The 17,395-nt window shown below is 46.3% G+C and overlaps 1 protein-coding gene across 1 annotated transcript in view; it reads right to left on the minus strand.

The window, feature by feature from the left end:
• Positions 1–8,910: 8,910 nt before the first annotated feature.
• SHB (SH2 domain containing adaptor protein B) overlaps positions 8,911–17,395 on the minus strand; it is a 178,268-nt gene continuing 169,783 nt past the window's right edge. The window contains exon 6 of the mRNA XM_056849183.1: positions 8,911–9,164. Coding sequence (XP_056705161.1) covers positions 8,981–9,164 — 184 coding nt within the window. The 3' untranslated portion in view covers positions 8,911–8,980. The remainder of the gene's footprint in view (positions 9,165–17,395) is intronic.

The following is a 17,395-nucleotide window of genomic DNA, read 5'->3' on the forward strand; positions in this document are numbered from 1 at the left end:
GCGGAGTCCTCCTTAGCAGTCTCCCATCCAAGTACTGACCCTGCTTAGCTTTCAAGATCTGACAAGATCAGGCTCCACCATACTGCCTTCCCTCCACATCTCCCTGTACACAGGCCTTATGAGAAGCTTTCCCACCACCATGACCACGTGTTACTGGCTTGTGCCCCAGGTGTGTGTACATCAGCAAAGGAATATGTGTGTGTACATGCATCATTATGCTCACACCTATACAAATCCCAATGAAGGGGAAACCATGGATCTTCAGGAAGAAGAGTTGGTTTTTATATGCCGACTTTCTCTACCACTTAAGGGAGAATCAAACGGGCTCACAATCACCTTCCCTTCCCCTCCCCACAACAGACACCCTGTGAGGTAGGCGGGGCTAAGAGAGTGTGACTGGCCCAAGGTCACCCAGCTGGCTTCATGTATAGGAGTGGGGAAATAAATCCAGTTCACCAGATTAGCCTCCTCTGCTCATGTGGAGGAGTGGGGAATCAAACCCATTTCTCCAGATCTCATGTGGAGGAGTGGGGAATCAAACCCGGTTCTCCAGCTGAGAGTCCTCCGCTCCAAACCACCTCACTTAACCACTACACCACACTGGCTCTGTCTGCCTTTTTTTTTTTTTAAATAAATGAAAAGGACTTTTCAGAGGCTCAGAGGGATTTCAGCGAAACCCAAAGCTGGCTGTTCTCTTGCACAGTAATGTTAGCATTTCAGCTTTTCTCTAAGTGACTATGAATTCCTCCCCTTCCCCCCCACTTAAGGAATGTTCCTGTTTTTTAATGCTAACATTACAGGAAATTTGTGCTGCTGCTTACGGCTGACAGAAGGAGCTGTTAATGGTGCCTGTGTACCCCATGAAAAGTTTATTTTCAATAAAATTATAAGCCTCTCCCTTTTCTTCCTCTCATTGTGGCTGCTTCCTCTCTGTCTGTGTGTGCTCATGTTTTGGGAGCAGCCAACAATTGAAATGATTGCTCTGTCGCAGAACTCCCTGTATCAAGGTGCTTTGGGCTTTCCCAGGCTGGTGTGTCAGCCACTGGCAGTGGAAATTAGTCCGAGGCTGTGGGTTTGTTTCATAAAAACTCTCCCAGGCCCACTTCAATCGCCTGCCAGAGAGAGTTGCTTCACTTCTCTTCCTCTTCCAAAACTGAGCTGCACGCCGTGTGCCTCGGACTGATTTTGGCAAGTCACTTAGCGCCGAATGGGGAAGGCATTGGCTAGAAAACTTTCCAGTAATAGAAACTGGCATCGGACGATCTTCAGCCAGGGAAGCCCGGTGTGACCATCTTCTGCAATTGAAGGGCTGGAGCTGAAGAGTCTTCGGTTGTGGTTGAAATTCCTGAACATACAGGTCATTTCTCCCTAATTGCTTTGGGAAGAAACGGAGACATTGAATTCTTCGCAATTACACATCACTAATGCTCAGACTAAGCTAATATTTCTTTTTGTGAATACTTTTGGCAGGGCTGAAAATCACCTTCGTCATTTGTGTGTGTGTGTGTGTGTGGGGGCTCTCCTTGAGTTTCCCTGACCTGGCTGGCCCAGGCTAGCCTGATCTCATCAGATTTTGGAAGCTAAGCAGGGTCAGAAGGAGTAGTTGTTGAGTTTTATACCCTGTTTTTCTCTGCCTTAAGTGGCTTACAATCACAGTCCCTTCCTCTCCTCACAATAGACACCTTATGAGGTAGGTGAGGCTGAGTTTGGAAAGAACTGTGATTGGCCCAAGGTCACCCAGCAGGCTTCATGTGTAGGAGTGATGAAACAAACCCTGTTCACCAGATTAGAGTCTGCTGCTCATGTGGAGGAGTGGGGAATCAAACCTGGTTCTCCAGATTAGAGTCCTCCGCATTTAACCACCACATAACGCTGGCAAGGAAGTCCAGGGTTACTGTGCAGAGGCAAGCAATGGGAAATGGCTTACTTGCCCTGAATGTCCTTTGCTGGGTTTGCCATAAGTTGGTTTTGACTTTACGGCACTTATATATGTACAGGTGGATGTAACTTAACACTTATCTCCTGCTTCTTAGCTACATCCACGTAGAACCCCTCCCCACAACCCACAAGTAGGGCTTTCCCACTTAAAACCTCTTATGAAGTTTCATTGCATGAGGCTCTACAGAGAAACAGGATCCGCAACTCCAGCTTAAAGCAAGCATTAGCAAAGGCCAATGGCCACCTCTCAGGTTTCAGATTCCCAGTTGCTAAGGTGATGGCTAAGGTGGGTTGGTTGTGCCATCAGTCAGGGACTAAGCTTCTGTGAGAGCTGAGTAGAACCACTTCTGGTTTAGTGGATGTCCATCTACTGCATCTGGTGTGGGGGATGTGGTACTATTCTCCTGACTCAAAAATTGGTGTACCACCAAGCCCTGACTTCCTGCAAAAGAAGGCTTTTTATGCATGGGTAGTTTCGCACAGTATTTGATCTTAAATTCTCAAATCACTATGCACAGGGGCTTCCCCCCCAAGAAATTCCTGGAGTACTTGGGGTTAAATTTATGCATCACCATGGAAAATGCGGAGCTTCAGAATTCCTCACTAGTATTCTTGCTAGTCACAACCCCCCCAAAAAAACACTTTTCAATCAGGCTGAGGTCTGAAACTGATGACATTCGCTGTGAAACTGACCAAATAAGCAGCCGCATAGGTTGTTTGTGATTATTTCAGTGTTCTCCCTAGTTGCAAACAAAAAAACCTGTTAGATCAGGCTGAGATATGAAACTGACCACACTCACTGTGAAACTGACCAACTAAGCAGCCTCATAGTATTCCAACTTTGAGGGGAGGGGTTGGATGAGGGGAAAGACAAGTGGGAGGGAGAAGTGAGAATGGGCATGGGGAGAAAACCCCGAATTTGGCAAGGATGCACAGGACTAGCTTTCGATTTGGGATTGAGGCAGACATTAAACTCGGGGTAAAACAGCATCCACAATACACGGGGAAAACATGAGGGGAGAGCAAGGTGACTTCTAAAGGTCGGAAAATACATGCATAATGAAAACAAAGCCCCAATTCCCCACTCCTCCACATGAGTGGTGCATTCTAATGTGGTGAAACGGGTTGGTTTCCCCACTCCTACACATGCAGCCTGCTGGGTGACCTTGGGCTAGTTACAGTTTTCTCCGAATTCTCTCAGTCCCACCTACTTTACAAAGGTGCCTGTTGTGTGTGTGTGTGGGGGGAGGGAAGGTGATTGTAAACTGCTTTGAGACTCCTTTCGGTAGAGAAAAGTGGGGTATATAAACCAACTCCTCCTCCTCCTCTTCTTCTAATGCCAGAGACGGTTTGGTTGGAAACATATTAAGGCAGAACTAACCAATCAAGGGAAAAAATCGAGAGGATCCAGGAAGAGGCTTCTAGACTATAACACAAGACTTCCCAAGGGTAGATGACAGATTTTTGGATGCTCCCTCACAAAGACTTCCTTTAATTTAAAAAGCCCCCCAAACAAATACATATTGTGTAGGGAATTTGGGATATAATTGGGTTGGGGGTTCCTTCCATTTTTCCTCTGCGCTCTAAAAAAGCAGAGTCCACGAAGCTCTTCTTTCTGTGTTTTTGCTGATTGCATTTCTGCTTTGCATCTTGCTTGTGGAGGGCTGTATAGTCTATTGTGGTTAAGACTCTTCCTGAATTTTGTGCACTGGTTTGAATTCTGGCAATGGCAATATGCTCACAAAAACTGCTGGTGCTAAGAAGCCCGTGCTCGATAAAGGTTGCTTCTGTGTAACATTAAATGGTTAGACCTCCCCTAGAGTATTGTGTTCAGTTTCGGGCACAATTTAAGAAAGATGTAGACAAGCTGGAATGTGTCCAGAGGAGGGCAACAAAGATGGTGAGGGGTCTGGAGACCAAGTCCTATGATGAAAGGTTGAAGGAGCTGGGTATGTTTAGCCTGAAGAGGAGAGGACTGAGAGGGGATATGATAACCATCTTCAAGTACTTGAAGGGCTGTCATGTAGAGGATGGTGCTGAGTTGTTTTCTGTTGCCCCAGAAGGTCGGACCAGAACCAATGGGTTGAAATTAAATCAAAAGTTTCCATCTATACATTAGGAAGAATTTTCTAACAGAGCGGTTCCTCAGTGGAACAGGCTTCCTCGGGAGGTGGTAAGTGCTCCTTCCCTGGAGGTTTTTAAGCAGAGGCTAGATAGCCATCTGTCAGCAATGGTGATTCTATGACCTTAGGCAGTTCATGAGAGGGAGGGCATCTTGGCCATCTTCCGGGCATGGATGTGTGTGTGTGTGGGGTGGAGGTAGTTGTGAAATTTCTGCATTTTGCAGGGGGTTGGACTAGATGACCCTGGTGGTCCCTTCCAACTCTATGATTCTATGAAATAGGACAGGGTCATCTCTAGAACATGCAACTCTTGACATCAAAGACGTCTCTTATGTTTTTAGCTGTGCTCAACTATTTTCTGCTGAGGTTTGGGAGTTCCCCACTAGTCATAAGCGATTCCTATTACCCATGAATGGCACTTGAGCTACAGCAGCCAGAGATATGTAAGCACTTCCAGCAGAAAAATGCTTTCCTGTGCTCTACAGCAGTTATTCCCAGTGCTTCAGGCTAAGGCAGAGCTTGATCTAGTTGTAGTTGAATGTGTTGGCAGAGGGCTAAGTACGCAGAGAAGCGTCAGACTCACTGATTAAAGATGAAGTTGCTCTTTATTGAGAGAACTACATTTTACAATAGGTAAGCTGAGAGACACAGAGCCTCTAGCAGTCTATCTAGCTAAGGAGGGAGAGAGAGAGTAGAATGACTTCCGAGAAGGAGGAGGAAATTGTCCCCTGAGGGTATCAGTCTGAGGACAGTCAAGAAGTGTGAAAAAGGGTGAAAGGTCCTTACAGCCCTAACTAGCTGACCACTTGCCCACTCCTGATGAGAGCCAGCTTGGTGTAGTGGTTAAGAGTGGTGGTTTGGAGCGGTGGGCTCTGGAGAACCAGGTTTGATTACCCACAGGCTTGATTACCCACTTCTCCATGTGAGTGGCAGATGCTAATCTGATGAACTGGATTTGTTTCCTCACGCCTACAGCTGGGAGACCTTGGGCTTGTCACAGCTCACTCAGACCAACCTACCTCACAGGGTGTCTGTTGTGGGGAGGGGAAGGTGATTGTAAGCCGGTTTAATTCTTCCTTAAGTGGTAGAGAAAGTCGGCATATAAAAACCAACTCTTTTTCTTCTCAGTCCCTTTGCATACAAGACATTGCAACTTTTCCAACAGAATGCAACCATAGGAAAGCCAACTTCCAAAAATATTTTTGGTAATGCAATCAATAGATGACCAGGGAGCAATCTTTCCAAGAACTGTGGGGCACCCACCCTTACTTGCACATTTGCCAAAAAGAACGCAAGAGTACGTGGGGTAATTTTATCTCCAGTTTACTGAGCTCGGGAAGATCAGCCCAGTCACGCAGGAGATGCCGGCAGGAGGTACAGGCTTGACTCTATGGCACAACCAAACCCATGCGCCTGTAGGATCCTCCTGCCAAAGGGAGTTGTGAACTTTCTCTGCTTATCCCAGTTGTAGCACCTGAGTCACAAGTCTGGTCAGCCAGGAGTAAAAACAATGGGGATCTCAGAGTCTTCTATATGGGCATATCTTATATGTAAAGAAGAAGGAACTCAAATATATATATATTTTTTTAAAAACATTCTTTTTTTTCTTACTTCATTTTGGGAGAAAACCCCACAGTATTGTAAAAACAGAACAACAACAGAGAGACACTTGGCATGCAGAAATTAGTGTTCAACATTTCCATTTGATTAGTGGCAGCTGATTCGGCACATGGAATTACAGAGATTTATTTTTTTTCCTTTCTGTCCTTGAAACAGGTAAATCAGCATCTCGAAATTAATTCCAGACTGAAAACTGGTCCATACAGGGTTAAAACGAATCAGGCAACAGAAATTGGTACTATTTATAAACTAGGAACATCTGAGGACTTCTCTTTTCACATTGTAACATTACAAGGAAGTAGTTATTTTACACAGGCATCAGGGTAACGATTATCCCCATTACATTTTTTTCTTAAAACCAGCACATAAATGAAAAGGGAGCCTGGCATGTTTTGAACGACAGCCCAGCTAAAACAAGAGGGGTTATTTTCACAGCCTTACTGAAAATCTGAAAAGAGTGAAAACTGCAAGTTAACAGACTCAGCTCAGATCAAAAATCATTAAACAGCCCAAGTTACTGGGGAGGGGGTCAGTTAAGGCAGAACTAAATTCTACAAGAAACACAGAACTACTACCAAAAAAAGGCACAGGTATCTTGAGTTCCCAGCTATAACATTTAGTACAGCTTAGCCCAAATCCTTGCATTACTACAAAGAGCAATTCCCTACCTGGCTTCACATCACAGATGTGATGGAGAAGGTTGGGAGGAGAAGGTAAAATTATATAATAGAAAAATATTTTTATTTTAAGGCGCTTATATCAGGTTTAAAAACATTAAAAATGATAAAACAAGACACAATGGCAACGCATAAGGTTGATAAACTCAAACCACACTGACCATACACGATTCAGCCTACAGTCCTTCATCACTGGTCAAATAAAAACACATATAATGCAAACACAATTAATATACAAACCTAGGGCCATATATAGATAGATAACTTTACCAGGTTGATACTTGCATGCACACTCTGTATGAGAGACCAATACAGCCCAGCGTAGAACAACTTACAGGTATTCTACCTGGAAGGATTTCTAATTGGAAATTTATTATACATCCTATACACATGCCTGGGCTTGTATAAAGTTATCTTTCTATAATGGTCATACGTTTGTATATTACTTGTGTGTGCATTAAATGTGGTTTAAGTTTATCAGCATTATACGTTGCCAATGTGCCTCGTTTTATCATTTTTAATGTTTTTAACCTGATATAAGCGCCTTAAAATAATCCCCCCTTATTATATAATTTTACCTTCACCACCCAACCTTGGGTACCCAGATTTCGGTTTTTTAAGGCTGGGTTTCTTCCCCATTTTTGTGTTTTTCTTCACTGGCTCCCACTGTTGGAAAATGGGCACAACGACTTGAGTTAAAAGGCAGGAATGATCCAAACCACTCAGGGATGCCAATTTTGGCAGCAGCCCTGCGTTTCTTGTACAATTAAATTTCGACTCTTGGCGTGCACTGGGTTTCTTTGTTCAGGAGTCACAAACAACGTGCACCAGACCTAGCTGAAGATGGAGTGGGGAGCGTGGGAACTAACGTTTTTACAGATGAGGTAGAAGCCAACTTCAGTTGAACTTACAAGGGCGAGACATCTTTTGATGCAGCTATTCCGGTAGGCCCTGGAGACAGGGAAGGTGTAAGAACGAGCCATATTTTTGTGCCGGATGAAGACACCCACTGACTCAAGAGCTTCGAAGGAAGTCACAGCCCATTCCTGAAATGACAGCGTGAGGAGTCGGCGGAGAAGAGGTGCAGTGGCGCCTCCTCCTAAGCCGATTCGCACACGCTGTAAAAAAAAAAAAAGCAGTTTTGCAGCTTTTTTTTTTTTAACCGGGGCTAAAAGCCCCATTGAAAACAGCGAGGCTGCACCTGCTCAAAAGCAGATGCAGCATTGCTGTTCCTGGCGCCGGCGTAACCGGCCAAACTGGGATAGGAAGCCGCCTAACCGGCGGCTCCTCTCCCTGACCCGCCCCTGGAACGCCCCCCCTGTGCTGGTGCGGCCTCTCTACGCTGTGGCCTGCTCGGCCACCGGCGAGACTGGCCTCGCCGCCAGCATAAGTGCGTGTAATCACGGTTATACACGCACTTACGCTGGCGGCGGGGTCACGCTGCCTCCTAAGAGGTTTCGGGGGGGCCTTTCAGGAATGGGCTGTCAGAAAACAGCCCCAGTTTTGCTACCTGGTGCACTGTCCCTCTCAGTGGGAGAAGCAGTTCATCACAGGCTTTCCCTGCCGGGACCCCTGAGTGGACAAGGCCCTTGGGTATAATCTGTAGGACATCTCGGCAGGAACACTCTTTGCAATGATGCCAGTATTAACTTGAAAGAGCCTGTCTTGCAGAAGCCTCATTCGGTCTAAAATCCAGCCATGTAAACATCAACCCTCATCCTAACGACCCCCCCTGTGCCCCCCCAAGACCTACCACTCACATTGTACGTGCACAACAGGACTGACGCACTGCCTTTAATCCAGGAATCAGCGCAGAAAACCCTTACAAGCTTTATTATTGTACCAAAAAAAGGGGGTGGGTGGGGGATAAAAATATATATAATATATATATATATGTATATATTAAACCACTATTTAAAGTACATACCCTAGAGTCATAAATAACTGAACACTTTTTCGCCATTGCAAAATTACTTATCGAGGATCTTCAAATCACGTCAGCATTGTGGTAAAAAACAAAACAAAACAAAACAAAACAGAACAAGCAAATGTGGTCTCTGTGTTGCGTTAAGCTGTGCGTGACAAAAACAACACAGATTTGGATCTGGGCGCATAAATGCGCGGTGAGTTCTCTGGTGCTGGACGGGCAATTTTCGCTTTGCCCTCTTTTACCCCACAAGAGCCCATCCGTGTCCATTTGCAGATTCCATCTGGGTATGCGGAAGAGTATGTCCCCCCAACCCATCACCACACGCAAGAAGGACAGGATACTGGCGACAAGCAACGAGCAAGTTCTGAAGGCCATTCTTAGTGTTTGGCAACATTTCCTTTCACGGAGGGGTGGGGGATCCTTGGAGGCGGTCAGTTCCTTCTGTTTCTGAATGCGAGCTTACCGCCTCTCACATAAATAAAGTCCTAGTTCCGCGCAGGACAAGCCAAGTAGTGCAAGGGTTCCATTCTTAACGACGATCCATCATTCCGCTGACGGCTGCCAACGGGCTACCGGAAAGGCAGAAGTTGGCGTTCCCGTTGCGAGAAACCGTTATGGACACTGCCGGAGTCCTGCCGCCAAATCCCTCATCCACGGTCTCCCATCCACAGGAAGGAGCACGGTCAGAGCATTTATAAGGTCCGGACAGCCACAGGGTAGAGGAGAGACAAGTGTTCCGCTCCTTTAATCGGGAGCTTTCTCGCGGTGTAGTAATGTATCACTTCCGGCACGCTGTCGAAAGGAGGGCTGTTCTGGCCTAAAATGTATTTCTCTTTGGTTTTCGTCAGCTTCATGTGCATAAACCCCTGGTTGCTCCTGTAAAAAGAAGAAAGGAAACAATATAGTGTGGAACGCATCTCTCTGCAAAGTTGAAATTGGCTTTGAATAAAACTTTAAAGGCCACAGGGAGATAAGGGGGGAACATGTAGATTTACAAGAGAAATGGTGGTTTTTGCCATTCCCCACATGGAGCAGATAAAACTTGACAGCAGAGGGGGAGAAACGCGAGGAAAAGGCCAGGTGCTTCATTTTAAACCTTCACAGTAATGGCAGGAGAGATCTTTGGCTTAGCTTGATTGAAACAAGTTTGCTTTGTCTGTGTTGTGCGAAGTGATACGGAATGTTAATGAACATCCTGATGGCTAAGAAGTCAAAGAACCTGTCAGCATACAAGACTCAGAGATGGGCAGGCTGTTGGTGGGAAAGTCTGCGCAATGTTGAGCTCTTGTTAAGACTGCAGCTCAGTTCAGACAGCGTGCCAAACCATGGTTAAAGCCACTTAACCGTGGTTTTTCATGGTGTCTGGCTTGACGAATTATAGCTGCTGTTGTTGCCCTGCCAGAGGCCGCTGTACCTAGACTGACTGCTGGGCAGACAAAAGCTTTCCCTGTAGTACATTTGGATGCTCAAGACATGTCTTGTATTTTGATTAGTGCTAACTGTGGCTCGGTGTCCACGTTTGACTTGTGTCTGTTTGAATGTTACCTGTGTGTAGAAGTGTATTTTGAGTGAAGGGGGGCTGCATGTGTATGTAAATATGGGAAGGGGTTCAAGAGTGAAGGAAGAAATGCAGCGAGGGATTTACATGTGTGCGTGGCTACTGGTAAAAATGGATACTAGTCATTATGCATACCTATTCTTTCCAGGATCAGAGGAGCATGTCCATTATGTTAGGTGCTGTGGAACAGAGGCAGGACAATGCTGCTGCAGTTGTCTAGTTTGTGGGCTTCCTAGAGACACCTGGTTGGCCACAGTGTGAACAGACTGCTGGACTTGATGGGCCTTGGTCTGATCCAGTAGGGCCTTTCTTATGTTCTTATGCATGCACACAAAAAACTGCCAGCCCACACGAGGTGGGGAGACCCACGGTTTGCTCCATGCAGATGTCATGCTGAGCCATGGTAAATGCAAACCATGGGTTCCAAAGTAACTTCAAACCAGGGTGACACATGCTGGCTTGAGGCCAATCTGCAGCCATGCTGTAACAAGAAGAGTTAGTTTTTATATGCCAACTTTCTCTACCACTTAAGGAAGAATCAAACCGGCTTACAATCGCCTTATCTTCCCCTGTGAAATAGGTGGGGCTGAGAGAATGTGACTAGCCCAAGGTCACCCTGCTGGCTTTGTGTGGAGGAGTGGGGGGAACAAATCCAGTTCACCAGATTAGCCCCTGCCGCTCATGTGGAGGAGTGGGGAATCAAACCCGGTTCTCCAGATTAGAGTCCGCTGCTCCAAACCACCGCCCTTAACCACTTACTACACCATGCTGGATCTCTTTAGGTATTTAGACTCCTAACACTTACTTGTGGTTAAAGAGCAATGTCTGCGGAAGCTCTTTGCTTACACAAAGAGCCAAAATGTAAGAAACTCATGGAAATCTCGGATGTGTAGAGAAAGTGTCTCCCCACTTAATTAAGGGGGGGGGCACGGTGAGACACCACAGTGTAGGCATTCAATTCTGCACCTCAAGGGTCAATGGACAGACCATTGTAAGCTGAGAACAGCTCCTTTCTCCCTTCTGAAATTGCCTAAGCATTTTTTTCTTTCAAAGTAAATGTTTCCTACGGAAACGCTGAAGCAAATTTCAGGCTCACATTATTCAGATTTGTTGAGGCAATTTCGTGATGAAATGACCCTTCTCTGCAGAGCAGAAATCACTGCAGGCGCGGTAATTATAGCTTTGGCAAGCTTAAAAAAATCTTGATTTAAATTTCAATTCTTTACAAGAATGATTCTCTTTTGAAACATAATTGCTCTCTAAACGATTTCCTTTAAGCCATGTGTGACATCTCTAAATACATTATTATGAGCAGATATATTGTTCTGTTCCTTGGGTTCATTATGGTTCCCCCCCCTTACTCTGTGAGTAAATGGTTTAGGATTCTGCCACTAAATAAATGGGATTGTTGGAAAAGGGTGCATATTAATTCAAGGCTAGAGCAGAGCACAGATCCTGTCTGGATGCCTTTAAGGCTCAAAGCTATAAGAAAAGAAGTTACTGGCAGAAATCTCTTTCCGTATTTGCTGTGCTACTGATTACGTAATGGTCTCTAGATCAACTGCTGGGTTAGCCTGGGATTTCATGGGTGGCAGGTATGCCAGAAAGTGGGAGGCTAGTAAAAATGTTGGAGGGCTAGAAAAGTCTATTTTATTTACAAAGTTTATATCCTGCCCTTTCTGCCAATTCAGGGCCACCGTTAAACGAGCATAATCAAAACACATCATAAAACCAATTAAAAAGCAGCACTCAAAATACTTATATAGCAAATTAAAACATAGGGCAGGAAGGAAGGATCATTGAAGATCACTGAAGACAGACGAAAGAAGGATCACTGAAGACAGACGAAAGAAGAAGAGGAGTTGGTTTTTATATGCCGACTTTCTCAACCACTTAAGGGAGACTCAAACAAGCTTACAATCACCTTCCCTTCCCCACAACAGACACCCTGGGAGGTAGGTGGGGCTGAGAAAGCTCTTATTAGAACTATGACTAGCTCAAGGTCACCCAGCTGGCTTCGTGTTTAGGAGTGGGGGAAACAAACCCAGTTCACCAGATTAGTCTTTGTTGCTCATGTGGAGGAGTGGGGAACCGAACCCGGTTCTCTAGATCAGACTCCACCACTCCAAGCCACTGCTCTTAACCACTACACCACGCTGGCTCACTGTATGGCCAAACTCTGATCCAGCTATCTTTGTACTCTTCCTGCACCGGAGAAACCTGTCCTTCTGCCCTATTTCACCACATTTCCCATCATGCCCAATTTTCTGTGCCAATGTTTTGTCCCTGGCAGATTGCCGCGGGCCGATGGGCCAGGAAGTATTCACCTGCTATGTCAACGGCTGTCCCTCTCTGCTTTGCAACGAATACTTCTGCCGCAGGGAGAGGAGGAGAGGCACGTTACAGCAGCAGTGAACGCTAGTGTTTTGCAACCCTTCCATACTGCATAGGGTTGCCAGGTCCCTCTTCGCCACTGGCGGGAGGTTTTTGGGGCTGAGGGGCTTCAATGCCATGGAGTCCAATTGCCAAAGCGGCCATTTTCTCCAGGTGAACGGATCTCTATCAGCTGGAGATCAGTTGTAATAGCACGATATCTGCAGCTAGTACCTGAAGATGAGAGAACATTGTGTTCCAATCAACATGTGAACTTGCTACTGTGCAGTCTGTGTTGAACCCTGATGAAGAACCTACTGAAACAGGGAGAATATCAGATCCCTGTCCTGTGATGGGTTCATTTGAACCAACTTTTGTCCACTTTTGAAGTCCTGCACCTCGCTACACAGCTCCAGGGAGATTGGGATTGACTGTTCCTTTCTGTCTCAAGGAGTTCTGGGCATGGACTTTAATTCTCTCTACTTTATATTGCGAATACAACAGTTCTGTTCATGTTATGGTGTAAGAACTGCACATTGTATTATATGATTGTATTTGAATGTACTTTTGAACAGTATTCAATTATAGAATCATAGAGTTGGAAGGGACCACCAGGGTCATCTAGTCCAACCCCCTGCACAATGCAGGAAATTCACAACTACCTCCCCCACCCACACCCAGTGACCCCTACTCCAAGCCCAGAAGATGGCCAAGATGCCCTCCCTCTCATGAACTGCCTAAGGTCATAGAATCAGCATTGCTGACAGATGGCCATCCAGCCTCTGCTTAAAAACCTCCAGGGAAGGAGCGCTTACCACCTCCCGAGGAAGCCTGTTCCACTGAGGAACCGCTCTAACAGTTAGAAAGTTCTTACTAATGTCTAGACAGAAACTCTTCTGATTTAATTTCAACACGTTGGTTCTGGTCCGACCTTCTGGGGCAACAGAAAACAACTAAGCACCATCCTCTATATGAAAGCCCTTCAAGTATCATATCCCCTCTCAGTCTTCTCCTCTTCAAGCTAAACGTACCCAGCTTCTTCAACCTTTCCTCATAGGGCTTGGTCTCCAAACCCCCTCACCATCTTTGTTGCCCTCCTCTGGACACAGAATCATAGAACATGGCAAGAGAATCATAGAAATTGACAACAAAGCTACACTGTTCACGTTATACGTAGTTTTCTGTATTTTTCATAGCCAATACTGCTGTTACTTGGTTTGCATACCTGGAGGTTGGCAACCCTAGTGCCACATTCCTGAGCTTTATTGCAACTGGGGTCTCTGCACAGGTGCAGCGGATGTGCCCAGCTGTGTGCGTGTGTTTGCTTTAGAAGATACACTGAAAGGTTACAAGTACAGTCAAATGAATGTTCCACTAAAAGCGTGATGGGAAATGGCTAATTAAAAAGAGGCCTGTAAATACCCACTGGGACACACTAAGAATCACTTCCAGACACTGTGGTAGATCGGAAAGAGAGTAGATTTTCTTCTTCTCTTTCATGCCAACGCACCACAATGTGTGGCCTGGTGTTAAAACATTTTTTGTGGGCTGGTGACTTGTGTGTGAACTTATTTGCAAGGGTTGAATTCGAGCACGACAAACGTCATTAAACGCAGGCTGGGGAAATTAAAACCAGAGAGAGCTGGGCATTTGGGGTTTTCTTCCCACTCCCTCGAAGGCAAGCAAAGAAGCAAAGAAGCATTTGATTAAATGTAGGTGAGCACCTATTCTGACGCAAGAGGCAAGACGAAGGTATCCGTGGGAGAAGTTGGCCGAAAGGAAATCCAACTTGGCATTGTGACGGAGGTGGAGGAAACGGCCTACCTGATAAGGGCAGAATTGCAAATCGTCTTGGGAGGCAAGAAGAGACTGACTAAACCAAGTTATGAAATCTCCCTCCATTTGGCAATTATAAGAGCAGGTGTCTAACGTCTGGCAGAGAAGGCCTCATAAATGCCACTATTATGGTCTCTCTGACCTGGGAGATTCCTCCCCAAAGGTATGATAGAGTGAGATTTCTGCAGGTTTTTTGTGAGTGACTACTACAAAACTCAGGCCCAGTCCACACTCAACAGTGAATTTCATGGAAAAACTGTGCCTGGGTTGCATGACTTGAAATCTGCAAAAAAGGGAAATTGCGTGGCTGAATGCTCCCAATATATTAATGACCCCCCCCCAAAAAAAAACCTCACACACCTGGTTCTATCTTGGGTCGTTTATGCATGGGTACTTTCACTCATGTTCTCCCTGTCTGTCTCGGTTGTTCCTTGGAGTTATGCATGAGTTTTCTGTCCACCGGAGATGACTTCGCTGCCTAGGGTTGCCAACCTCCAGGTAATACCTAGAGATCTCCTGCTATTACAACCGATCTCCAGCCAACAGAGATCAGTTCACCTGGAGAAAATGGCCACTTTGGCAATTGGACTCTATGGCATTGAAGTCCCTCTCCTCCCAAACCCCACCCTCCTCAGGCTCCGTCCCAAAAACCTCCCGCCGGTGGCGAAGAAGGACCTGGCAACCCTACCGCTGCCAGCCCTCACAAATCCCGGAACTTCCCGTTCCTCTGTTAACCCAATTCTCCCGAGCTCAGCCAGGTGAAATCCCCGTGCATAAGGCAAAGTGCGGGACATGCAAGCTTGGTTTTGCTCACAGCCTATCACAAATCAGCATGTCCAGAGGCAGGGATTCAAATACTTCCTGCTTCCTCGGAGCTCTTTCTGAGCAGAAGAAAGGCTTTTTAAAACTGAGGCCTGGATTTCTCTCCCCACCTCCTTTCATATTGCTCTGTTCTTTGTTTTTTGTTCTTTTTCATGAAGCAATGGGGGGATTTCTCTCACAATAAGCTCTACAACGTAAGCCAATTACAAAGCAGCATTTAAAGGGGCGGGGACTTGAGCTTGGAGACTGCCGGTGCATAGAGTCCTAACAGGAAAGTGTGGATCCAGCGAGCAACGAACCTCAGGTAAAACTCCCATACATAAACAACTGTAGTCTTCTCCTGACATGCTAGTTTCAATGTCAAGGGATTTATTTGGGGGAAGGAAAAATTCAAACATGCAATTCCTCACCTGCAAGGCAACGTGGGAGCAATCCAAGAATGGTTTTACAAGTTGAGGGCTGTCCTACAGACTCAGTTTCCACCATGCAATCACAGTTTAGGTGGTACCTAATAAAATCTATCAAGATATCAAGCTGGATAAGCTACAGCCTCCCTCACAAATTTTACACCCATGGGAGAAGGGATCTTTATCAAGGTCACATGGTCTCCAAGAGCTGTCTGACACTGCTGAGCTGTCGTGCGACTTCACACAGGTATAACACCTTAGAGCCAAAAGAGTGAGTCAGAAAGGTGACCTCAGCAGTCACATTTGGAATGGGGCTGCAAGGCAGATGGCGGAGTGGGGGTGGGGTTGGGGGAAGAAGAGACATCCCAAGGAGAAATTACTTTCTAGTTAAAAAACCAACATGCTCTGGAGAAGAAATCTGTCCCAGTCTGCCTTATTAATTTCAGAAGGCTGTCAAAATAATGATTTCTGTAACCTGCTTAAATAAATGTGTGGATTGTTCATTTCTAGGTATCCCTGCACTGGACTGTCAGATGGTGCCGAGTTGTTTTCTGTTGCCCCAGAAGGTCGGACCAGAACCAACGGGTTGAAATTAAATCAAAAGAGTTTCCGTCCAGACATAAGGAAGGATTTTCTAACAGAATGGTTCCTCAGTGGATCAGGCTTCCTCGGGAGGTGTAAGTGCTCCTTCCCTGGAGGTTTTTAAGAAGAGGCTAGATGTCCATCTGTCAGCAATGCTGATTCTATGACCTTAGGAAGATGATGAGGGGGGGCATCTTGGCCATCTTCTGGGCATGGAGTAGGGGTCACTGGGTGTGTGTGGGGGGGAGGTCATTGTGAATTTCCTGCATTGTGCAGGGGGTTGGACTAGATGACCCTGGTGGTACCTTCCAACTCTAGGATTCTATGATCAAATCTTTCAGGAGGCAGTCCTGTAGCAGTTAAAATGACGCCATCGATCGAGACCAAGCTAGGCAATAACGAGCAGATGGGGTAACTCGCAACCTGCTGTACTGACCATCTGGTCAGGAGTACTTATTCAAGGGTGGCGCACATTTCCTCGTGGTCAAGGAAATGGCACAAGGCATGCAAACTGTCCATGCAATGTGCAGATCAGTCCTTTGATGCTTATGTGGACACCTCCAAGAACAAAACTGTGCGCATGGAACACACACACGTGTCGTGCATTTAGCAAGACTGGGGCGCACACCTGCAGTGCTGTGCATCCCCCTGGTTGGGACGTGAAATGGTCCAAAGTAACCTGGGCTCAAGAACTTAATAAATGAGACCACCATTGCTTAAAAACCTTGCATCTCCCACTGACTCTCACAGTAAAAGGTAAAGGTAGTCCCCTGTGCAAGCACTGGGTCATTACTGACCCATGGGGTGACATCACATCCCGACGTTTCCTAGGCAGACTATGTTTACGGGGTGGCTTGCCATCGCCTTCCCCAGTCATCTACACTTTACCTCCAGCAAGCTGGGTACTCATTTTACCGACCTCGGAAGGATGGAAGGCTGAGTCAGCCCTGAGCCGGCTACCTGAAACCAATTTCCATCGGGATCGAATGCAGACTTACTGCAGCTTACCACTCTGTGCCACGGGGCTCAGACTCTCATGAGGCTGGTGCAGTAAGACAGCCCTGTGCACGACAACCAATGTCCAAGAGTCGTTCCACACAACCAAACTGTCAGAGAAATGCCCGGGGCAGGGTGGCTGAGAGCTTTCCTTGAAACTGCTACCAAAGTCTTTCCCTGGAAAAGATGCTGAAAGCTATCTATCGTGGCCTTTGGCAGTTTCAGGGAGCCCTCCAAAGGTTCAGCCGCCAGCTCTTCCCTGAAAAGCCTCCGGAAACAACCTTGCCAACCCAGCGTTTCATTAAAGCCAGAGTGAGAAAGGGACAGCCAGCGTGCCACAGTGATTGAGAGTGGCAGACTCTAATCTGGAGAACCAGGTTTGATTCCCCACTCTTCCACACAAAGCCTGATTGGGTGACCTCAGGCCGGTCACAGTTCCCCTAGCCTATGCAACTGGAGACAGGCAATGGCAAACCACCGCCTCTCGCCTTGAAAACCCTACAGGGTCACCACAAGCCGGCTGAGACTTGACG

Source organism: Euleptes europaea, chromosome 4, assembly GCF_029931775.1.
Source record: "Euleptes europaea isolate rEulEur1 chromosome 4, rEulEur1.hap1, whole genome shotgun sequence".
Classification (NCBI taxonomy): Eukaryota; Metazoa; Chordata; class Lepidosauria; order Squamata; family Sphaerodactylidae; genus Euleptes; species Euleptes europaea.